This window comes from Suillus subaureus (assembly GCF_016647635.1).
Source record: "Suillus subaureus strain MN1 chromosome Unknown BJ212scaffold_39, whole genome shotgun sequence".
Lineage (NCBI taxonomy): Eukaryota > Fungi > Basidiomycota > Agaricomycetes > Boletales > Suillaceae > Suillus > Suillus subaureus.
In genome coordinates this window covers 200,244-221,783 of record NW_024538595.1, presented here as the reverse complement: position 1 = coordinate 221,783, position 21,540 = coordinate 200,244, and the positions used below count along the sequence as shown (strand labels likewise).

The following is a 21,540-nucleotide window of genomic DNA, read 5'->3' as shown; positions in this document are numbered from 1 at the left end:
GGATATAAATTTTTGCTTATGGCCAGCTTAAAGGGGCCAGCTTGCTTCTCGATTCGTTATGAGCACTCAGCTTTCAGGATTCAGGATTCTGCTTGACAGGACGTCATCCGATTTTTTTGTAAGTGAATTGACCACCTTCCTGCTCACTTACAGCTCCATAATCTATCCGAATTGATGGACACCTCACCATGAGGTTGTGTGAAACGTGACTTCAATATGCTGTCGACATATAACCTAAAGGCATGCCCCCATCTTGCAGAAAAAAAGAAAATCGCGAATCCGCTCGGTTTGGCACAATCTCGATGACCTCTCAGATGAGGTGCAGGACTTAGACCAGGGGCCTCCTTTCGTATCAAAATGTTTTACTATACTCACACAACTCGACTATGTTGCACAAGAGTTGGAAAACGTTGCGCGACACCTGAGTCATGTTGGATATGAGATCAAAGTCTTCAAGGCTTCACCAACAATACAGGCCATGGACAGCTATTGTGTCGGTTTGCCTTCATTGCACACTGTTTATGCGCCAGTTATCAGGTAAGATCATTCTTAGTATGTAGTACCGACTGGACCGTACCTTCTAAGGCTGTTTGTACATGTATGTTGTGCGCGCCACTCCCTAAAGGGAACTTGCTTTGGCAACGACGATTCAACGCACCAGCACAACTCATGCATCAGGCTCTGCTTATTTCCGAAATCCTCTCGGAGATATTTGCGCATGTGAATGAGAATCGGGGCTCACGGCATGCTGGCAAGAAAGCATCCCTTGAAGCGCTTGCCAGGACATGCAAAGCTTTCTACGAGCCCGCGATGGACTTGCTTTGGGCTGATTTGGATGGGATAATACCACTGCTAGGCTGTGTACCGAGGCTATATCGATTGATATATCCTAGTGGTTCAAAGGTCAGTCTGGGCTAGTCGTACTTCTTCCTGTTTATCGGTTCACTGAGCTTCCAAAAAGCCGCTTACCTGGGACTGGTCTGAAGGAGTGGAACCATTATCTGAGCACGAAGCCCACCAATTTCTGGATCACGCCGCCCGTGTGCGCTCATTATGTATATCATGCAGCGAGGATCTCCACCTTTTCGCTGTACTCCCCATCGAGACATGCATGTTTCCGAGACTGCTGTCACTGGCCTTTATAGTTCGACGTCTTCAACATAAATACTTGTATCTCTTTCTGTCCCCTACGTTGCGCCGTTGTGTCCTATCAGTCATTAATCCGGAATTGAAATCTCTTGCAACTCGTTGTGCTGCTTTGGAGCACTTATCTCTCAAGATTCCTGAATGGGAGCGGCAGTCAGCAGATGATCGAACCCTTCTGTCTGACAGTGTCCGTTTGTGCAAGCGGCTCGTAACTCTGTCCTGTCTGCCTCTCGACTGGGAAGCATGGAAACACCTCTCCGACCTCCCTAGCCTTCTCAAAGTGTCAGTCCGTGAACCGCGCAGTGCTTCTCGTTGGTCATTAAACCGGGATATAGTCAATTTCGCACCTTTCCTCAACGTCACGACTCTTTCTTTCAATGTAAACACGGCTGCGTACGCTATCACGGTCATGCAACATTCAGAATTCCCCTCGCTCAAAGAGCTTGAAATGGTTGCCGATGTTTTGCCTTGCGCAGAGGTTGAGCAACTCTGTCGTGCGCTATCCCAGTGCAAAGCACAGGAGACCCTCGAACACATTAGCATAGCCTCCCATGTTCCAAAAGTTCATGAGCCCTCGTGCGACTCTTTGACAACGGTTACACATCTTCTTTGTTTCACCCATCTCCGGACTGTGCGGCTCAATCTGCATTACTGCATCCACATTGACAATGACCTTCTTTTGGAAGTTATGTCAAGTTGGCCGCACATCCGCTCGCTGGAATTGGTGGACTCGCAGATGCCACCTGCAATTACATTCCGGGGACTATTTGCAGCGCTCCCCCTGTGTCCCCACTTGCATACGCTGCGCATATTAATGGATGCCGTGAATATCGATATCGATCCTGCAGCCGAGATATTACAACATACCACCCTACAGAAATTGGACTTGACCCAGTCTGATGTAGCGGATGCAGAAGCTGTCGCTCGCATCATCTTTTTCGTCCTCCCTTGCGTCGACCGAATTCTAACCCGGCGGGACCATTGGAACGCCAGCATGGTCTTCCAGAAGGAATGGGACGAGGTCAACAAGCATCTCAATTATCTTAAATCTTCTGTGATTGTTGGTTGCGATATCACACCAACAGTCGCGAAATCCTGAGTGTGGGAGACACTCATTCGGGGAATTGTCGTCCTCTGCCTAAAATGCGCTATGTTTTAATGTTGCGTCGAAGTACATGACGATGCGCTCATGTGTTAAGTATGATTTGTTGACTAATAGACCTACTGTTTCCCACTACAGACTGGCAGCCACAACATCATGTTGTGCACAGCCGCATTGGCTGCATCATCGGTCCAGCGCTCGTTTTTCCTGTGTCCTAGAGGGGTCTTGACATCGGGCGATGTGCAGAAGTTAATTACTGGGCGCAGGTTTGAATGTAGAGATCAAGCGCTCTCATTTCAAGAAGTGTGCATGAGTGCGACAGAGAATTTTTGCCAGGACCTGGGTTGGTGATTAGCAGGCCCGTCGTCTAACAACCACAAACATCTCTGAAATCCAGGTGCAAAAATTATGACAGTGGGTATCGTCTATCATGGGTACTTTGACCGTTGTCGGCAGCGTGGGTCCCAGCAGTCACTAGATCGTTGAACGTGACTCCGTACTCCGCTAACTCGATAATGATTGAAGCAGAACAATGTAGTCATTCTCGAAGCCTATACTACCTTGAAGAACTGCTAGTACTGTGTTACTTAGTACAAGCACGGTGTGAACCAATCACAAGATAGTCATTAACATTAAAGCTGGTTACTTTAATCCCACTCCATCCGACAACATCATGGATATTGAATTAATCAGACATAATATATATACTCCCATCTCTGGTCACCTTGTCGCCAAGCGTCCGTATTCTTCCGCTTCGCAGTAACATGGTACGACAACGTCCCAGGTTCATCATTGGACTTGAAGATTCAGCTTTGGCAGGAATATCCTCAAAGTCGACCTGGTAGCCCATTAAACGCGTCCTGCGCTTCTTGTTGATGCTCCGAGAGAACGACGCGTCCAGTACTTGGCTTAAATCTTTGGATATCCTACACGACGATGATTGCTTGATGCTTGGACTCTCTTTGTGTGACTCCATGATATCCAATGTGATGGCGTGGTTCCCCTTGCCATTTGGGACGGTGGATCTTGCTCTTTCGTCTTTATTGACAGGCCTTGCGAGTCTAGGTTCCAGCGTTTCGTCCGCCACAACTTTTCTGCGCTTGTGAGAAGCGAGTGGAGACGAAGATGTGCGCGACGCCCGTCTTCTTTTGTGCGTCTCGGATGTCTTGTCAAGCACTTCTGTAGCCTTGCCTTTACCCTTCCAAGAGTTCATGAAACTGGGTGCCTTCCAAGCCTCTGCATCATGTGAAGGGATCCGGCTTGTTGGTTCGCCTGGGAGTGGGGAGGCCGTTTGTATAACGGAGGGTATGACTTCGGACTGGGATAGTGAAAGACTAGGGGAACCAGAGAACAAGGAATGCATAGACGAATTGGAGGGTTGCGGTGAAGTGTCCCTTATGAGTTTGTATTCGTCCAATGGGTCTTCGGGTGCTTGTGGGGGTGTGGTAGGCACAACAGCGGTAATTTTGACACCATTGACCGCGTCAACATCCATCATGTCAGGATTTTCCGCCGTCGATTGTTGTAGGACTTGATGCGCATCTGGATTGGTGTCGGACGGTTGATGACCGTCATGGCCAAGTTTCTCATGAACGTCCCAACTGATGACACCTGGAGAAGAAGCATGATCACCACCCCAATGACTTTCGAGTTGGTCGCCTGGAGGCATCACCGAAGTTCCACGCCCTGTGCCTGAGACACCCTGCTTGACGGCAGCCGGTGTTGACGTCGGTCCTGGCTTGAATTCTTGCGTCAGCTGGGATGGAAACGGAGGTCGATGTGACTGTGATTGGGAGAGCAGTTGCGATGGAGGTTCCGACTGTGGTTGAGATTGAGACTGAGATTGAGTGCCCGAAGTATCAGAATTGGGGACAAGAATCTGAGTTGGACCTGAGTGATCGGGAGGTAACGGCGTCACACCAGGGTGAGGAACTCTTCGCTTTATGTTTCTACGAATGAGTATAGGAAGTGGGGAAGGTGGCGCAGGTATGGGGGACGAAACTGAAGGGGACGGAGGAAGAATTGGCCGTCTGATACGCTGCGCGGGTGTGGGCGGGCGAAGGGGCGAAGTAGTAGGGGGTGTGGAGGGTTCGTGGAGGGAACCGTTTTCCTCCGCAGGAGCTTCTGCGTTTGCGTGGTCATTTGGAAGATTATCGTCTCCATCGTGAGCCGGAGATGGCAGTACTCCAGCAGGGCTTCCGGGCGCAGATGAAGGCCATTCTGAGACTCCGGGTGTAGTCTGCTGATTTATGTCTTGCTCAGGTGTACGTATGCGCGGCGGGGTACAGGGTTGAGGCCTTGCGACTGTATTTCGGTCAACGCTCCTGCTGATACATTTTGGTTGCGATACGGGGCTTACCAACGATCACTGTATCAGGAGGTATACACTCTTCGACAAGCAGCTGGCCCATTTGAGGTTGTTCTACGCTTAAATTAAGCTTATGAGGAATGTATCAAGCTGCATGCATACCACCGGTGAGGGTTTGCACTTTGTCATCAACGGGAGGCTTCATTGTACATGTCCAGATATCGTTCTCGGCATGCTGATAAACACAGTTCAATAACGAATTTTCACGAATTCCACATACTTACCGCAAAGCGCTTGCGGTATTCCCTCATCAGATCGGCCCTTCGGACAGGACGTTTTGGCGCGATATGGGGTGAATTACGTTCTGGTTCCCGAGCCTGAAGTGCGGGAGGTGCCTCCACATGGCTGATGACTGGACATTCTTGGAGTTGTGAATCTGCTGCATTTTGTTTATCACACTTCAAGACATCCCTGTTGCATTTCAGAAAGTGCTCGTTACAAAAAATTATTGACACTTACCCACCATTACCACCTCGTCGGAGTCCGCGAACCCATGCCTTCACTTGAGAGTTCATTTCAACATCCTGCGGGGAGCCGAAAACACCTAAACCAGAGCCAACAAACTTAACAACACCAACTTCTAGAGCTATATGACAATCCTCGCTCAAATTCGAACGATTGTTCCCAACAGGAATTTGTACGAAGATGGGGCGAAATTTCCCTATGATAAAGATGGCATGTTTCGCTTCTGTGAGCCTGCGACCTTGCAAATCCCTGCAGCAATACGTCGAACAGCAGTCGACAAGAGCCAAGCATGAAACTCACTTCATATATTGCAACACAGCGTCTTTAGTAAAACACACGGGAATACTGTATTCCTTGTCAGACACTCTCCCCCATATTGCTGCATCTGGGTTGTATGTTAAAAACTGCAGCGGTCAGTATTGAGCGTAGAAAATGAGTAGAAGCACGTACTTCGAGTATTTGAACTCTCTTGTTCTTGCTAGGTGAAATGGCTTCGACAGGGACATCAGTAAACGACTTTCCACATGTTTCGGCAACTTTGATGATGTACTGCGATATCCATTGGGTAGGAATGGACTCGGACATCACGGCGCGAAGGGTGAAAGCGGATGTCCTTTGGGCTCCTAGGGGAAATTGACTGAACAACACGACGCGGTATGTCACGCGTGTTGTCACTTCTTCATTTTATGTAAATCAGTCACGTCGCGTGCCCACAAGCCATGGCCACTGCAAGTCTTTGACATTGTTCTTCTTGGTAAGTACTCCCACCTCTAATACCTTTTCCTTTGTTTAGAGATCTCCCCGGTCTGTGATTCTATGGTAGGTAACATTGATCTTGTGACCTTGCTTGCAAGTTGCGCCGAGGCACGATCTAGCCGCAAATTTCTCAGCGGCCAGCCGGAGCCTGAGTCCAGTGACATTCCTCCTTTCCGAGCGTCTAACAACCCAAGAATACCTTTTGCCGCTGTTCAGCTGATCTTGTTGACACTGTCTGGCTCTGCTGCCATATCATGAAATGGTATTTTTAATAGCACATAAGAAGTTTGTCACCGTGAGTGATTCGGAGTACCTTCATTACTCTCCCGGCCACGTTCACCATGCACGGTGGTCACTATTCTGCCTTTAATATCCGGATTATTTTGGTTTTGACCCTTGGAAGTCTCACATACGGCTATGCTTTCAGTGTCATCTCCAATACCTTCGGACAGCCTGGTTTTCTTCAGTACTTCAGTCTCGCTGACAATGCCTCATATACGAACAAAATCGAAGGCTCAATAAGCGGCTTATTCTCTGCTGGTGGTATTATTGGAGCCCTCACAGTTGGTTACATGTGCGACAAGCACGGTCGTAAGATTACTATGAATACCGCTGCTCTGATTTGCATTATTGGCGGAGCCCTTCAAGCAGGCTCAATTAATGTTGCCATGCTTCTCGTAGCACGCTTCATCACTGGATGTGGGATTGGAATGATGGTTGTTCTCGTACCTATTTTCCAGGCGGAAATCTCCCCTCCCTCCTCCCGTGGCCTTCTTGTCGGCCAACATGGTATTTATTGTTTTATCACCCGAACCAATTATCTGACCATGATACAAGGTGCTTGGATCGTTTTCGGATATGCGATTGCAAGCTGGGTTGGTGTTGGGACTTTCTATTCTTCCAATCTCAGTTTTCAGTGGCGCTTCCCTCTTGCCCTCCAATGTGTCTTTCCTCTTGGCTTGTTCTGCTGCAGTCCATGGGTTCCCGAATCCCCGCGTTGGTGTAAGCTGAATTATTGGATATTTAGGATTCCTCAGCTGATGAATTCATCAAGTACTCATGCAAGGGCGCCATGCAGAAAGTTGGGATATTATTTCTCGCCTTCATGTCGACGGAGGTATTGTGGATACCAACAAGGTTTCATATGCCCAAAAAGAATTCTATCAAATGGTAAAACAGGTAGAAATGGACTCGCATGCATGGATCACTGGAGGTGGTGCCCGCCAGATGTATAGCAAGGCATCATACCGTAAAAGGATGATGATTGGGTTCTTCACACAATATTCTGCCCAAGCCACTGGTGCAATGGTTGTCTCAAGTACCCCCAATGCTCTTCTCCGTCTTGTCAGCAAACTAATCAACGCGGGACAGACTACATAGTCAATTTGTATAACGACTTGGGCTTTAACGGGGGATTGGTCTTGATCCTCGGTGCACTGTATGTCACTGTTGCAACTATGGCAAACTTCCTTGCGTCCTTCGTCATGGATTTCGTTGGACGAGTGCGCCTCCTCAGTACGTTTTACTTCACTCTTAGTTGTCGTTTTCTCATACGCCGGTATAAGTCATCGGAATGATTGGATGCATGGTCACCCTCGGCCTGGAATGCGCTATGGAGGCCGAATACGTGGGCACCAATAATCGCGTAGGAAACTCTCTTGGCGTGTTCTTCATCTTTTGCTTCATCTTCTTCTACGCGGGAGGCATCGATGCGACTTCATATGTGTACTGCTCTGAGATATTCCCCACACACATCCGCTCGCAGGGAATGGCGTTCTCAATGATCGGCACGTTCCTTTCGACTGTGGTGTTCCTTGAAGCAGGGCCAACTGCACTTTCCACCATCAGATGGTACTATTACGTGATGTTTATCTGCTTGACTGCGATTGATGTCACGATTCTATGGCGACATTTCCCAGAAGTAAGCCTCCCGCGCTCAAATTTCTTTACTGCTGGACTGTTTGACGACATTGAAACAGACAAAGGGGCTTTCGCTTGAAGAAATCAACATGAGGTTTGGGGATGAGGTGGCGGTTCACTTCTCAGAAGCAGGGGATGATAACCCGTCAAGAAATTATCAATTAAACACCACTGAAGACAAAGAAAGCAATTAACACAGATGGTGCTTAGTACGGCCAGGTAGTACCGGCAACTTGTGCGAAGTCTAGCCATTCTTGCAATCATGACGTTGACATATCGGAATGCAAATTAAATCAGGTCGCGTTATTTGCTGCGTGCTTGATATATTTAGCTCAAAAGGGGTTTTTTCCACCAGTGGTGCTTCTCACAGTGCGTATCGTTGTCAGGTCACGGTGATAAAATGGATACAACCTATGCTGGAAGGTGCGCCCTGAACACCAGCAAATGAGCGATAGGCCGGGTGTCCGTGACTGATGAATCGCAGATTCCTCGGGACACAAGCACCAATCATGAAACATGGGATTGTAACCATAGATTGCCACTAGCCTAAATCTTACTCCCTTCTACAAATATTAGATGGAAGAGGTCAGTAATAAGAAGTGTAACAGAATACTGCGTAACGGCATCCGATAACAATATTTGCCGCGCTATAAGGCCACCCAGTCCCGAAGAAACGCAAGAAGCTAGGTGGCCAATGGCCATGCATAATATTATGGTCTTCAGAGTCTCGAGGCTGGCGCGCGCCGTGCGACTCCCTTTGTAAAAATTGCCTAGCTGGAAGTGAATACAGGCATAAGATATTAGGCAGTGTTGTATACTCAAATAATCCCCCGTACCTACTAGCAATCGATCTCACACTGCATGAATCCATGGCCTGTATCCGTTATGATTGCTGAGTTAGCAGATGGGGGCGCAAGGTGAGTACTGCATCGACAACTCTTTGCAATGTAGACCTCATAAACGGACCGACATAGTGATGGCCTTATTACTTATCTCTGAGCAGAGTTCAGATGGTATGTCCATAGTTGCGACAGGATAATAGATCAATGTAACAGCAATTTGATCAATCTAGAACTGCGTACTTCCTCAGACTTTCTGGTATAGCATCTCCTAACCCTTTCGACTCTAGCCATTTCTTGGAGAACAAACGGCTCTGGTATCGATATGCGCCGTCGCACAGTACAGTTACAACTTTGGAGCCTGATAGATAGAATTGAGCTTTAACATGGGCAGTGAGATGTAGTTGACTTCTGCACTTACCCTTGCCTAGTTTTTGAGCAAGTTCTACAGCTGCGACAACATTCAGCGCCGAGGAAGCGCCTAGGTACAAGCCTTCGCTATCGAGAAGCTGATACACCATAGATATCGACTTCTCGTCCGATATATGCAAAGCTCCCGACAGGTCATTGACAAAAATGCCCAGGTTATTCGTGACACGGCCTTGACCAATACCTATGTGGTTGCAGAATAGAACATTCAGCCATGTCGACTCATGATAGATAGAAAAAGTCTAACCTTCTGTGATAGAACTTCCGCCACGCTCAATGAGCTTTCCACCAGAAGAGACATATTTGTACAAGACACTGCCAGGCGGATCGGCGAGCCAAATTTGCGTCTTGGGGCTCTTTTCCTTCAGATACTTGCCAACTCCAGCCAGAGTGCCACCAGTACCAGTTGAGCACACGAAACCATCAATGTCACCCTTCGTCTGTTCCCATATTTCGGGCCCAGTGGAGACATAGTGCGCGTACGCATTGGCGGTATTGTCGAATTGGTCTGTCCATATGGCATTCTCCAGCTTTTCAGCATACTCCTTCGCCTGGTGATTATAGTTCAATGGATTCTCGTAGGGAACTGCAGGTACTGGGTGCACTTCTGCACCGAGCATGCTGAGAAGGTCAATCTTCTCTTGGCTCTGAGCACCAAAGTGTCAGCAAAGGAGACAATAGCAAGGTGGTCGGCTTTACTTCACCTGAGTGTTAGGCATGAATATCACACATTTGTAACCCCTGGCTCTACAGACATGGGCAAGACCGATACCAGTGTTGCCTGCAGTACCCTCAACAATGGTTCCACCGGGTTTTATGCTGCGTACATCCACGACGTTAATACTTATTGTGCTATGTGTTACTCCCACTCACCGACCCTTCTCCTCCGCATCTAGAACTATGCCAACAGCAGCACGGTCTTTAATGCTGCCTCCAGGATTTTGGAATTCAGCCTTCCCATATATCTTGCTTCCCGTCTGCTCCGAGAGCGTCCTAAGATAGATCTGACGATGGTGTTAGAAAGGATCCTACTGTCTTTGCGCGGTGACCTCCTCACCAATGGTGTATTTCCCACTGCACCGGTAAGACCGTCAACGGCAATATGGTTCGTCGCAAATCCTCTACTTTGCTGCACAATAGCCCGTCGCAAAATCGATAGCATGATGATTCAAAGAGACAAACAATTATGCAAGAATTAGAGCACACTAGTACTATTTACTCCCATGACTATGGAGCGAGCACGACATTTAGAGGTCATCATGTGTCGATGTTCCTGGGTATTACAATGAAACTCGGCAAGTGAATTCAATTATATCCGGGTTATCGATTTCCTCATTGCTCGCTATGCCCATAAGGCGAATTATACGGTAATCATGTATGAAGAGGAATATATCGTCACATCAAAGAGCAAAATCATGCAGGGATAAAGACACCCGAAGAACAGAAAAACGCTCAGATGTATCTAGAACCGAGCAAGAAAAAAATGCAGGGCTGAATGAAGACAAGCTCAGACATAGAATAGGTAGTCTGTCATACATGCAGAGTCGTGCAGGCCATAATAGAGAGCATAACGTGGTTGTCAACAAGGCGAAGACAGAGTTGTATCGAAGTAGGGTGATATGGACGGGGTATCAAGGTCTTGCGTATTCTGCTGCATCGTTCATGGCTGGCGTTTCTTTACGTTCTGGTTCAGCCACTGAAGGCCTTCGAACAATCCTTCACCCGTCGTGGCACAACTGCGGCACATGGAGTGAGCAACGTTCTCCTGGAGTGAACGAAATGCTGACCTTGGGTGGACATACCAAGAGCGATCCCGCATGCGGTGGAGACCCAATTTTTCTGTCACCTCGGCAGGTGACATAGCTATAAAATAAATGAGCCTTTATCCAAAAGTACAGAAATGATTCGCTGTACCTCCTGGAAGATCCTGTTTGTTCGAAAACACGAGCAGTAGACATTCCTTCATCTCTCGATCACTCAATATGCGATGCAATTCTTGTTTTGCTTCATCGATTCTCTCCCGGTCTTGACTGTCTACGACAAACACAAGCCCTTGAGTGCCTGTGTAATAATGTCTCCACAGCGGTCGGATCTTGTCCTGGCCTCCAACATCCCAGACATTGAACTTCACATTCTTGTAGGTGACGGTCTCCACGTTGAAGCCGACTAATCGCGACCATGAGTTTTCAAATTGACCCGCAGTACACGGGTACTTACCCGTAGGTATAGTGGTCACGGACTGGTTCAATTTGAGTTTGTAAAGAATAGCTGGGGCAAAATGTTTCAGCACGGCAGGCGAACGACAAAGTCAGCTCACTTGTCTTCCCCGCGGCGTCAAGGCCAAGCATCAGTAACCTCATCTCCTTGTTCCCGAACAATCTGCCTGTTAGACATGCCGTTCAGTGGAATTACACACGATAGACATCATATCGACCACGCCCAGGACAAGACACTCACCGAGCGCCTTTGACAAGTTAGCTCCCATGATGATATATAGATTCAAAGGTAAAGAGCGACAGAGGCGGGTTTAGTGCCACAAGCAATGGTTCAGAGACTGAAAGTAGGGAAACCAGGAAAAGGAACGCTCGAAGTAAACACACGCCATTTCAGACCCCGAACACCTCCCAATTAGCTTCCATCATGCACAACCACCGCTTCGAGTGATGAAATGAAAACCGCTTCTGATACACACTATATTTCTAGTTTTACTCGTGCTTCCTGACCGGAAATGAGGAAGAACTTCACGTAGCCATGGGACCACGGCCAGTGTAACGATATGTAACGGGATTATCGATAATACAATATTAATGCAAGAGTCCAGACCGATGAATACATACAAGATGGGTATATCCTACTAAATCATGAGAAGAAATCTAACCCGCAGCAACTCCCGGTGATGGCGTCTGACTCTGGCTGAACACCTTTAGCCACCCATCTCCCATGTCGGAACGCAGGGCTTGCATCCGCGCTCGATAAAGCTCTGCATCTCGTATCTGACTCTGACTCTGACCCTCGTCTGGTGGATCAAATACCGTGCTCACTCTTCGGTGGCCCGACTTGCCGTTCGTTGGATGTAGACGTGGTATACGAACGGTGGCAGGCGGTGAGCGTAGCGAGCTCGCAGGGTCAACAGAGATCCCTGGTACTACTACAGTGCCTCCTTTATTCGAGGAATAAAATTGTCCATCTAAAGCACTGTAAGTCTAGTGAATGGCAAATATCTAAGGAAGCGCCTCACCCGTTCCATCCACGGGGCTCAGGTCAACGATGCGCTTGACCTTCCGCTTTCTCTTCCCCGCAACAGCACCTGTTAGCAGAGGAGAACCATGAGACGGCGACGAGGGTCCAGATCGCGGAGTGCCCATAGCATCATACGTCACCGTCGAAGAGGGTGCCATCGCCTTCGGACTGCCTACTGGTACGACAGGTGGGGAGGGGAGAGTCTCAACCGTGTTTACTGACAACGGCTGGTCAGACAGTGATGCACTGAGACTGCGTTTTTCATAAAACCCTGGTGATGCCCCATCAAGCTTAATGTTCTTGTCCTCCTTGAGGAAGAGATCAAAGCACGCGGTGCGATAGTTGTCCTCGTACTCGGTGAGCGGGTTTCCTTCAATCCATACCTCCGCGATGTTAGGCAATGTAGCCAATCGCCCAATCTCAGCGCTCTCTTCTATGTGGTTGGAGCGCAAGTCGACGCGCTCCAGCGCCATTAGACGCTCTAAGCCACAAATAGATTCAAGCCGATTGCGGGAGAGATTGATGTTGAGAACTTGGCCAAGGTGCGTGTAAATACCAAGAACTGAATCAATCATGTTATCGGAGAGGTTGAGGGAGACGAGGTTGTGGAGTGTGGCAATACCGTGCGGCACAGACACGAGGAGGTTAGACGATAGGTCGAGATAGCTAAGTGAGGTGAGGTATGGTAATGGGTCGGTGGGAAGAAAAGTAAGAGCATTATCTGCTAGCGACAAGTGCTTCAATAATGACCATTTATAGGGAGAGAGGGGAGCGGCAGGTGAAGGCACGGGAGGCGTTAAATCGTCTTCATCGTCCTCGGGAACGGACTCAGGTAGGCGAGTACTCTGGAAAGAGCGTTGTGAATGAGGTATGCGTCTGCTTCTCGAGTCGCTCGTGGTACCATCTCTCCGAGCCTGGTCATCCAACACGGCACCAATGAAGATATCAGTGACGTCCTCCAGGCCACTGCGCTGGACTGTTAGACTCCGCAGACTTTCTGCCAGCCTATCCCACCCAAGCAATGTCCGTGGGTCTATGTCGATGCACTCCAAGGTCTGAATATTCTTGAATGCATCAAGTGGGAGTGCATTCTGATTGGGTGGTTCATCTGCGAGCTCGGCGATGACTTTCGGACCCGGTGCCCTAATAGATAGAGCAGGGAGCTTTGTAAAAGAACTATAAATATACTTGAGCTCTTCGTCGATAGTTTGCGGTCCCTGTCTTCCCCACCACCCTACTCCAAGTGACAAACCAGATACGGCTGAAAGGGACGAGCGAAATGACGCGAGAGACAGCGAGTCGGAATTGTCGGAATTAGGATACAAATCGATGTGTGTATAATGCATCGGCTTTGAGGGATTGTCGACCCTCACGTCTAATGTGCCAATGTCAATTCCGAGCGCCTCTAAGCGCATAAGGATGTAAAATAGCCTATGGGTGTCAATAGTGAATGTGACAGGTTTCGGAGGAGGAACAGGTGGTGGCGTTTGTGAATCATAAGAAAACCAACCAGCGAGATTGAAGACAGAGGTGTTATTGGTAGAGTGCCGATGCTGTATACGTCTTCGTCGGACGAAACCAGCTTCTGCTAGTCCCATCTCATTGTCTCTGATGAATGTCGCGATTCCGCGCAGATAATCATCACCTGGCTGTGGTTCCATGATGATGGGGCAGTGAATAGAGAAAATAGGCCTGCAGGCAGCCAGGCAGCCCAAGCTGTCCTAACCACAAGGGAAACCTCCAGTAGGACCTCGCACACCCCATTCTGTGACATAACGTCGTGACAACATATCATCACGAGGCGTGACAAGATTAAAACGCGTCAGTTCCGCTCTTCAAGCTCAGATCACCATCGGTAAGACATCGACAAGCTCAAAGACCAAATCGTGATCATAGTCGTATCAGATTATTGCCCATAATGAAGTTAACGATAAAGACACTCCAGCAGAAGATGTTCCAGGTGTGTAACATTACCTATTGTTTTCAACAATCCCTTATGCGAGTAAAAGCTCGAAGCCGAGGGGTCAGAGACCATCGCAGATTTGAAGCAGAAGATATCCAACACACAGGGTCATTCTGTAGAAAGCCAAAAGCTCATATTTTCCGGTACGGCCTTACAGTCATTTTACAGTATCATAGTGTTCATCCGGTATCGTAGGCAAGATTCTTACAGATGACAAAACGGTTGCATCGTGCGAGATCAAGGAAAAGGACTTTTTGGTGTTGATGGTATCAAAGGTTTGCAGTGATATCAATCTGTCTTAGATGTCAAGTTCACCGTGATCTTCAGTCTAAACCTACGCCATCTCAACCACCCCCGGTAATTGCCTCGACATCGACGCCACAGCCCGAGGCTGCCGCTCCCGCCCCAGTACCGGTACCCGCAGCACCTCAAGTTCTAGCACCAGCTCCTGCAGCACCAGCACCAGTTCCTGTTGCGCCATCTACCCCTTCTGCTGCCCCCGCAGCAGCACCTATAACAGCTGACGGCAGCTTTTTGACTGGAGAAGCGCTCCAGTCAACAATCAATAATATGGTTGAGATGGGCTTTGAACGCGAACAAGTCACTCGCGCTCTGAGAGCCAGTTTTAACAACCCTGATCGTGCCGTCGAATACTTGATGACGGTAGTTTAATGTCACTCATTTTATTTGTCTGATACTAATTTAAACCACAGGGCATTCCTGCGCACCTCATGCATGAGGCAGCAGGTCCTGCTGCGCGACCAGCGCAGACGGGGGGTGTAGCACCTACTACTCCCGCCGCACCCGCACCCGCATCTGCTGCACCTGCAGCCCAGCCCGCCCCAGTTGCCTCGACTGGCCAGCCCCAGAATTTGTTTCAAGTTAGTGCCCTGATATCTTTTTCAATCAAGTTCTCATTACAGTCAGCGTAGCTTGCACAGCAACAGCAACAGCAACAGCCTGGTGGTAGAGGTACGGCAACCGCCGGTGCGGGAGCTGGAGTTGGTGAAATTGATCTAGAAGCCCTTCGAAACCACCCCCAGTTTCAGCAATTGCGCCAGCTGGTCCAAACCAACCCAAATCTGCTTGCGCCGTTGGTTCAGCAAATTATGGAGCAAAATCCACACCTTGGACAACTATTTGAAAGTAACCCTGAAGCATTAATGCAATTACTCAATGGGGGTGAGGATATTGAAGGCGATGGCGCTATGCCACCCGGCGCACAAGTAATACATATTACGCCGGAGGAGCAGGCTGCGATTGGTCGGGTAAGTTCGTCCACTTGCATTCTGGACTTACGCTTATTGTACGTGGCTATAGTTGGAGGCTTTGGGTTTTTCGCGCCAGAAAGCTGCTGAGGCATATCTGGCGTGCGATAAGAATGAGGAACTCGCAGCCAATTACTTGTTTGAGACTGGTTTTGATGACGAGGAGGACCAATGATGTGTTTGTGAAGCTCTTTGCATTATTGTGGTTCATGTATATACTCAAGACTGGGTAAAGCTACCTAAGTTACGACTGGATGGAGTTGTAACCCTGCACCAAAGTCTAGATCCAAGATTAATTTGTGATTTATTTATTATTGAAGTTCATACGGAATGCTCCACGTCCTGAGTTGACTCATTTTATCTCACAGGATCCCTGAGGGGTGATCGGAGTCATATGTCTTGATCAATAGGCGTTTCTCGTATATACCCTAGCCTTGCCTGTTAAACCTCAGTGAGAACATTATAGAACTACATTGCCTCTGAGCTACTAGTCAGCCCGCGGAGTCTACCAAATTTGAATGCAAACATTGACCGCGTGCGTTTTACCGCGTGTGAACCTGGATGATAACGTACAAGCAAGTCTGACAGTATCCGCATGTTGTTGTGGTGTGTTGCTTGGTCTTCTTCCTCGTCCTTCATCCTTCCTCTCTTTCCTTTTCCCCAGCATACATACCCAAAAGCTTCTTCAATACCGCAAGCATCATTACTGTTATTCGGTTTGAAAAGTTACCAATTATTTTTACAGCTTGTTCTAGCTCTCCATCCCATGGCATCCCAAGACTCGCCACCAGCGGACGACAAGGACGTTCAGACGCGCGAGCAGGCGTCTCAAATAGCTTCTCAGACGCAAGCCATCGGGAATGGCTCTACAAGCGTGGACACTAGTGCGCAAGCGCACGAACAGTCACCCACATCGTCTTCGGAAGCGGACAAGGATGTCAACCCAAACCCTTCTAACACCGTTTCCACCTTCGTTTTACCAGGCGAACGCGAAAACGTAAAGCCTAGCGAGAAAGACAAGGACAAGGGTTCTTTAGCCACAACAACCCAGACTCAGCCAAACACAAATTCTACCAGCGCTACCTCTAGCACCGCTCGTCGATTTTCCAGAAAGGTCAAACCTGCGTCAAAAACCACTAAATCTTTAACTGCTTCGTCTAGCTCTGCACAAGGAAAGACTGTTTCCAATAATCACTCTAGAGACGAAAACAAGTCTGTCGGAGGTTCTCAGAGGAAGGAATCATTCATCGTCAAACTCGTGCGCAAACTTGTGCCATGTGTCGCTCCCAGCGATCGTACACATGCGATTGATGTCGATGTCGACGACGCCACGCGACACAAGGCCACTGACACGGCCAACGGCGTTTCGGCACCCGTAGCTGATACTAGTGTGCCCAGCGAAAAGCAGGTTGAAGTTAAGGAACAGGAACGAGAAAAGCCAAACCTTGTGGTAGAGGTATCCCCTGCTGCAATGGAACCCGACCCCGCAGAAATTGAGGTTATTGTGCCCCCCACGCCAACCAAAGCTCTCCTCCCAATATCCGAAACAGAGGGGATGACCAGCGGAGCAGTCCAACCTCCAGGATCGACTGGTGCAGATATTTTCTCCCCCCCACTATCAACTCCCGTAGATGTATCGCACACACCATCTGCGGGTACCCCATCACATGCTGGAGACACCTCGCGTACAGCAACCGATTCAGAAGGTAGCTTCACGGACGAGGAGGGTCATGGAGAATCGGAGGAACCCGAAGTAGAGGAAGGGGAACCGATGGAGGAAGACGACGAAGATGCTCTGATTCTCAATGGAGGTGCAGGTATTCCGATAGGGCCCGTGAGTTTTTTTGGGACCTTTTGGTGACACTAACCACTGATTCGGTTTCAAAATAAGGATGGCGAACTGCGCCCGCTCTTGCCACCGATGGCGCCCCACCACGTGGGGCGCAAGTGTCTCGTGCTCGACTTGGACGAGACTCTTGTGCACAGCAGTTTCAAGGTGGAGTTCTTCGGCTTCTCGATCTAGTGCCGCTTCTGACACGTTTTTTCGGCCGCTCTATAGTCCATTCAACACGCGGATTACGTTGTTCCAGTGGAAATTGAGTACCATTGGCACAATGTATACGTGATCAAGCGCCCAGGGGTCGACAATTTCCTGAAGAAGATGGGCGAAATTTACGAGGTGGTGGTCTTTACCGCTAGCTTAAGCAAGGTCCGAGGGTGTTATTTTTATCTCCCGGGATGTTGTTGACGGTTTTTTATCGTGTGCAGTATGCAGACCCAGTTCTAGATAAACTGGACATTCATCAAGTCGTGTCGCATCGACTATTCAGAGAGAGTTGTTATAACCACAAGGGAAACTATGTAAAGGTAATGGGAGCGTCTTTTCTGCATGTTTCATCGCTAACTTGCTCCATATAGGATCTCTCCCAATTGGGTCGTCCTATTGCAGATACCATCATTCTGGATAACTCTCCAGCATCATACATCTTTCATCCCAATAATGCGGTCCCTGTTTCATCGTGGTTCAATGACCCACATGACACAGAGCTCACCGATCTTTGTCCTTTCCTGGCGGACCTTGCTGAAGTGGGAGATGTTCGGGGCGTCTTGGATGGCGGTCTGTAGGGGTAGTGGGTACATGGGATACGAGGAAGAGGAACGTTACAGGAGAGCTGTAGGCTCGCGAGCACAAATTCTCTGAGTGTTGTGATGCTGGTCAAGCTCTCCTGTTTTTCTATTACAGGTTAATGCAACGCACTTCATATCCCAATGTTGTGCACTACCCCACAAGTTCTATCGCATCCTTATTCTACGTCTCGATGGCGCCTTTGGCCGATTATGCGATTTGTCTCTTTCCGCCCTCTCCGCATTGCCCTCATTATGACCCCTTCACCCATTCTGCATCTGTTACACTTTCCCATGCCCGATATACCCCACATATCTAACATGACTTTCAACGCCCAAGTGTATTGGCAAAACTTTGATGACGATACCCCTTTGTCCTCCATCTCACTCCACGTATGTTCCTGCATCGAAACTCTTCTACGTAATCGCTTCTGTGTTACAATTTGACATTATTGCCTCGTTCTATTACTTCTTGCTTTAGTGTGGCTAGTTCTATATGAAGCAGCTACTTTCGCATTTCCTTTCCATCCATTCCTCCGCGGTATGGTCGCATGCCTTCATGGTGCGTCTATTTATTGATCTCAGTCTTCGACCAAGTATATCTGAGCATCTCCAGGCAGTTTTTCTCCCATTCATGGATGCATTCATACACGTCGATCGTCACTGGCAATCTCCATCTTGCTACTAGAAGTATTGCGACACATACACCTCATTTTTCTTACTCGCGTCGCTGTAGCTTAGCATTTTCCTTGTTTTATTGATTGTTTATTGCACTCGGCGACGCACTACCTTCCTTCCTCTTCTTTCTTTTCTCTTTCGAGCTTTCATTCTATCCCCCTTGCACACAAAATCACGATATCATGACGAACTTCTATGATGATGTTACATATTCACGATTATATATTATATTCCCTCTGCTCTGTTGAAGTTGTGGGACGCGACTGGTTTTTATCACGTGAGGACTCGCGACGCGTTTGTTGATCATTGATCGTCGATCGATCATCGCTAAAGCGCTAACCCTGGAGAGTCGATGACGATTTGAATCAAACTGTGGCAAGCCGCAAGGTCTACGCCACCGAGCTCGCTCCCTATCCCGAATACCGACTTTGACGACGACACCCCTATAATTCCTGAAGAACGGAGCTCAAGTACGACATGGTTCAGGTTTGACGCTCACTGTTAAACAGGTTTCAGAACAGGGCTCTCTACTAGAACAATTCACCTCTAATACAATCGCAGATGGAGATCTTTCCTTGAAGACGCAGATCACGACAAGTACTTGGTCAAGACCTACCAAAACCCTCATAGTGAAGGATCCAGCGTAGTTGGTCTGTAGGATCAGTTCCCAACTTGAATGCAGATCACCTCGACATGTTTATGGACCCAGCGCAAAACCTGATCTTGCCACCACATAGCCACTAATTGAAATATTCAGTCGGGTTAGTAGAGGCCAAACAGCTGGCACGAGAATAAACGGTTCACCTGGATTGGTAGTTTTACATCGGCCCATCTTCATCAAAAGTGCACATCTAAAACGGCCGGTGGCAACTTTGGACTAGTGAAAGTACGCCTCCCGCTAGAGCATTTGTGAACTTAAGGCTAGATATTTTATTTTATTTTATTTTAATTCAATTTTTATGTCCTATGGAGAGTTATACTCTAAGGAGGACAATACTGTCTAGTCTAAGGGACACCTGTGTCCCTAGCGCACCTCTAGGTTCGCGAATGCCCTGATGTGAGGTGTACCCCCATCAGTCCGCTGTTCCAGATGACTTTGTGAGTACGAAACTATGTGTGGTCTGTCGAGAGGTGAAGACGAGAATGCGTACTCAGCCGCTTGTGCGGACAGGTACAGGAGTCAGATTGGATGCAGTAGGTAAAATATAGTGAAGGCCCAGGGTTGACAGGAGGGTCCTACTCTTTCCATCTGGCTGATACCTTTGAGGGTCTTTGGCGACTCCATGTAGGCGAGTATATGGTGGTGTTACATGGTGGTGAGGGGGTACAGTGTTATACAATTTGAGTTTTTTGATGTAGGTAGATGCAGGCAAGGAGTCTTCGGTGTTCAATCTATCGAGGGTGTCATCAGTTCAGGAGGGTGTGAGGAAGTGGAATTTCACCGAGAATGGCTCTCAATCTACTGGTGGCATTTACGAAGCTGACAAGGTGTGGGATAGCACTCAGGTCAGTCAGGAGGAATTGAGTAGACGTGGCTTTGTGTCCTAGAGCCGTGATGAGGCTGTGCCATGCTCGTTGATAGTGACAACAGGTTATCAGATAATGGTGCATGGTTTCTTCAATGCCCGGACAATGAGCGCAGAACAGGCTGTCTGACTTGTGGATGTGGTGGAGATGCTTGTTGAGAGGCACATGACCAGTATGTAGGAACATATAGAGGCTGGTGAGTCATTTTGGGAAGTTGGCGGTAAGTTTCACAAATGAGCATTTCAATAGCTGTGGGTCAAGCTGATTAATTCGATGGAAGTGGGGGGATTTGTGCCACATTTGCTTCCAGCGCTCATTAGTGTCCTTATTGTGTGTTTCTTTCAACATGGATACACTTAAGGGCAGAGGGTGGTGGTGAAGATAGTGGGGAAGGTGGTTGTTGGGACTGTTGTGATGTTGGCCCTCCACAGCCGTTTTGGCATGCTTGTCAGCTTCTTTGTTGCCATGGACATTGGAATGCCCTGGGACCCAGCGCACTGTTACCCCAAAATCAATGTGGTCCTTAGCAATTCTCCTCATTAACCTGCGGAAGTGGTCTGCTAGATATGAACCTGGGTGCGAATGGAAACTCTCACTGGCTTGAATCATTGCTTGGTTGTCTACTGAGATGGACAGAGGGAAGGTGAGATCTTGTTCTGTAGCTATGAGCTGAGCTGCAAGGGTGAGTCCTACTTCTTCTGCCTCGAAGACAGTGTGTTCCTCCTCAGTTCTGAGGTGATAACAAAGGGTCCTGGGCGTCCTGCCTGCCTGAAAGAGGACTGCTGCAGCTCCTATGCATCCTTTGTGACCTGAACTGTCACTGTAGACCTGGATGAGGTCCACAAGTTGCTCGTGTTCTGCTATGGCTTGGTTCCTGTTGGGGGCAATATGAGTGGTCCACGGGTTTCTGGAGGATGGTTTGCAGTGTGCAGGAGTGAGGGTCTCCACAGTCTTGGGGGAGAGGGAAAAGTGGTGAGTAAGATGATGAAGAGAGGTGTGGTGTGCTCCAACATAATGAGTAGCTGCTTTGAGGATGGGGGTATAGAGAGGGTGTGAGGCGGGGAGGGAGATGAGATGCAGGATGGACTGGTGGCATGCATTTTGGAGGAGGAGCAGTGTGGGAAGGAGGTTGGCGTGTACTTCCAGGATGTCTGTAGCTGTTGTCTTCATGGCACCTGTAATGGCAATAGCCACTAAACGTTGTATGGAGGAGA

General features: G+C 48.5%; 9 protein-coding genes across 9 annotated transcripts; 4 read left to right on the top strand and 5 right to left on the bottom strand.

The window, feature by feature from the left end:
• Window positions 1-669: 669 nt before the first annotated feature.
• BJ212DRAFT_1485178 (uncharacterized protein) lies at window positions 670-2,245 on the top strand (the record flags this gene model as incomplete). Its single annotated transcript, XM_041340936.1, has 2 exons — window positions 670-903; window positions 962-2,245. The coding sequence occupies 2 exons, from the start codon at window positions 670-672 to the stop codon at window positions 2,243-2,245; spliced, it is 1,518 nt and encodes a 505-aa protein (XP_041188522.1).
• Window positions 2,246-2,933: 688 nt separating this feature from the next.
• Window positions 2,934-5,666, bottom strand: BJ212DRAFT_1303113 (uncharacterized protein; the record flags this gene model as incomplete). The annotated part of the gene is made up of 7 exons (XM_041333368.1): window positions 2,934-4,552; window positions 4,608-4,670; window positions 4,719-4,791; window positions 4,841-5,027; window positions 5,076-5,330; window positions 5,382-5,485; window positions 5,532-5,666. The coding sequence occupies 7 exons, from the start codon at window positions 5,664-5,666 to the stop codon at window positions 2,934-2,936; spliced, it is 2,436 nt and encodes an 811-aa protein (XP_041188521.1).
• A 138-nt stretch (window positions 5,667-5,804) lies between these two features.
• On the top strand, window positions 5,805-8,176 carry BJ212DRAFT_666482 (general substrate transporter). Its single transcript, XM_041343771.1, has 7 exons — window positions 5,805-6,626; window positions 6,675-6,839; window positions 6,892-7,155; window positions 7,209-7,352; window positions 7,403-7,758; window positions 7,817-8,054; window positions 8,113-8,176. Exons 1-6 carry the CDS (start codon window positions 6,179-6,181, stop codon window positions 7,949-7,951), a joined length of 1,512 nt encoding a protein of 503 aa, XP_041188520.1. The 5' UTR covers window positions 5,805-6,178; the 3' UTR covers window positions 7,952-8,054; window positions 8,113-8,176.
• A 521-nt stretch (window positions 8,177-8,697) lies between these two features.
• On the bottom strand, window positions 8,698-10,294 carry BJ212DRAFT_1384252 (pyridoxal phosphate-dependent enzyme beta subunit). The gene is made up of 6 exons (XM_041336758.1): window positions 10,083-10,294; window positions 9,899-10,029; window positions 9,730-9,844; window positions 9,273-9,672; window positions 9,018-9,209; window positions 8,698-8,957 (listed from the first exon to the last, which is right to left on the bottom strand). Exons 1-6 carry the CDS (start codon window positions 10,185-10,187, stop codon window positions 8,821-8,823), a joined length of 1,080 nt encoding a protein of 359 aa, XP_041188519.1. The 5' UTR covers window positions 10,188-10,294; the 3' UTR covers window positions 8,698-8,820.
• Window positions 10,295-11,616, bottom strand: BJ212DRAFT_1384248 (ADP-ribosylation factor family-domain-containing protein). The gene is made up of 6 exons (XM_041336757.1): window positions 11,483-11,616; window positions 11,343-11,408; window positions 11,243-11,293; window positions 10,940-11,191; window positions 10,813-10,888; window positions 10,295-10,761 (listed from the first exon to the last, which is right to left on the bottom strand). Exons 1-6 carry the CDS (start codon window positions 11,508-11,510, stop codon window positions 10,686-10,688), a joined length of 549 nt encoding a protein of 182 aa, XP_041188518.1. The 5' UTR covers window positions 11,511-11,616; the 3' UTR covers window positions 10,295-10,685.
• Window positions 11,617-11,898: 282 nt separating this feature from the next.
• On the bottom strand, window positions 11,899-13,926 carry BJ212DRAFT_1280972 (uncharacterized protein; the record flags this gene model as incomplete). Its single annotated transcript, XM_041331588.1, has 2 exons — window positions 11,899-12,212; window positions 12,264-13,926. 2 exons carry the CDS (start codon window positions 13,924-13,926, stop codon window positions 11,899-11,901), a joined length of 1,977 nt encoding a protein of 658 aa, XP_041188517.1.
• A 171-nt stretch (window positions 13,927-14,097) lies between these two features.
• Window positions 14,098-15,986, top strand: BJ212DRAFT_1384243 (uncharacterized protein). Its single transcript, XM_041336756.1, has 7 exons — window positions 14,098-14,225; window positions 14,275-14,371; window positions 14,424-14,503; window positions 14,556-14,891; window positions 14,942-15,109; window positions 15,161-15,496; window positions 15,549-15,986. The coding sequence occupies exons 1-7, from the start codon at window positions 14,184-14,186 to the stop codon at window positions 15,669-15,671; spliced, it is 1,182 nt and encodes a 393-aa protein (XP_041188516.1). The 5' UTR covers window positions 14,098-14,183; the 3' UTR covers window positions 15,672-15,986.
• A 1,281-nt stretch (window positions 15,987-17,267) lies between these two features.
• Window positions 17,268-18,121, top strand: BJ212DRAFT_1280950 (HAD-like domain-containing protein; the record flags this gene model as incomplete). Its single annotated transcript, XM_041331587.1, has 5 exons — window positions 17,268-17,330; window positions 17,388-17,492; window positions 17,556-17,705; window positions 17,765-17,863; window positions 17,915-18,121. The coding sequence occupies 5 exons, from the start codon at window positions 17,268-17,270 to the stop codon at window positions 18,119-18,121; spliced, it is 624 nt and encodes a 207-aa protein (XP_041188515.1).
• Window positions 18,122-20,206: 2,085 nt separating this feature from the next.
• On the bottom strand, window positions 20,207-20,524 carry BJ212DRAFT_1280930 (uncharacterized protein; the record flags this gene model as incomplete). The annotated part of the gene is made up of 1 exon (XM_041331586.1): window positions 20,207-20,524. A coding segment is annotated over one exon (318 nt), but the record flags the coding sequence as incomplete, so codon positions are not given.
• Between the last annotated feature and the right edge of the window lie 1,016 nt (window positions 20,525-21,540).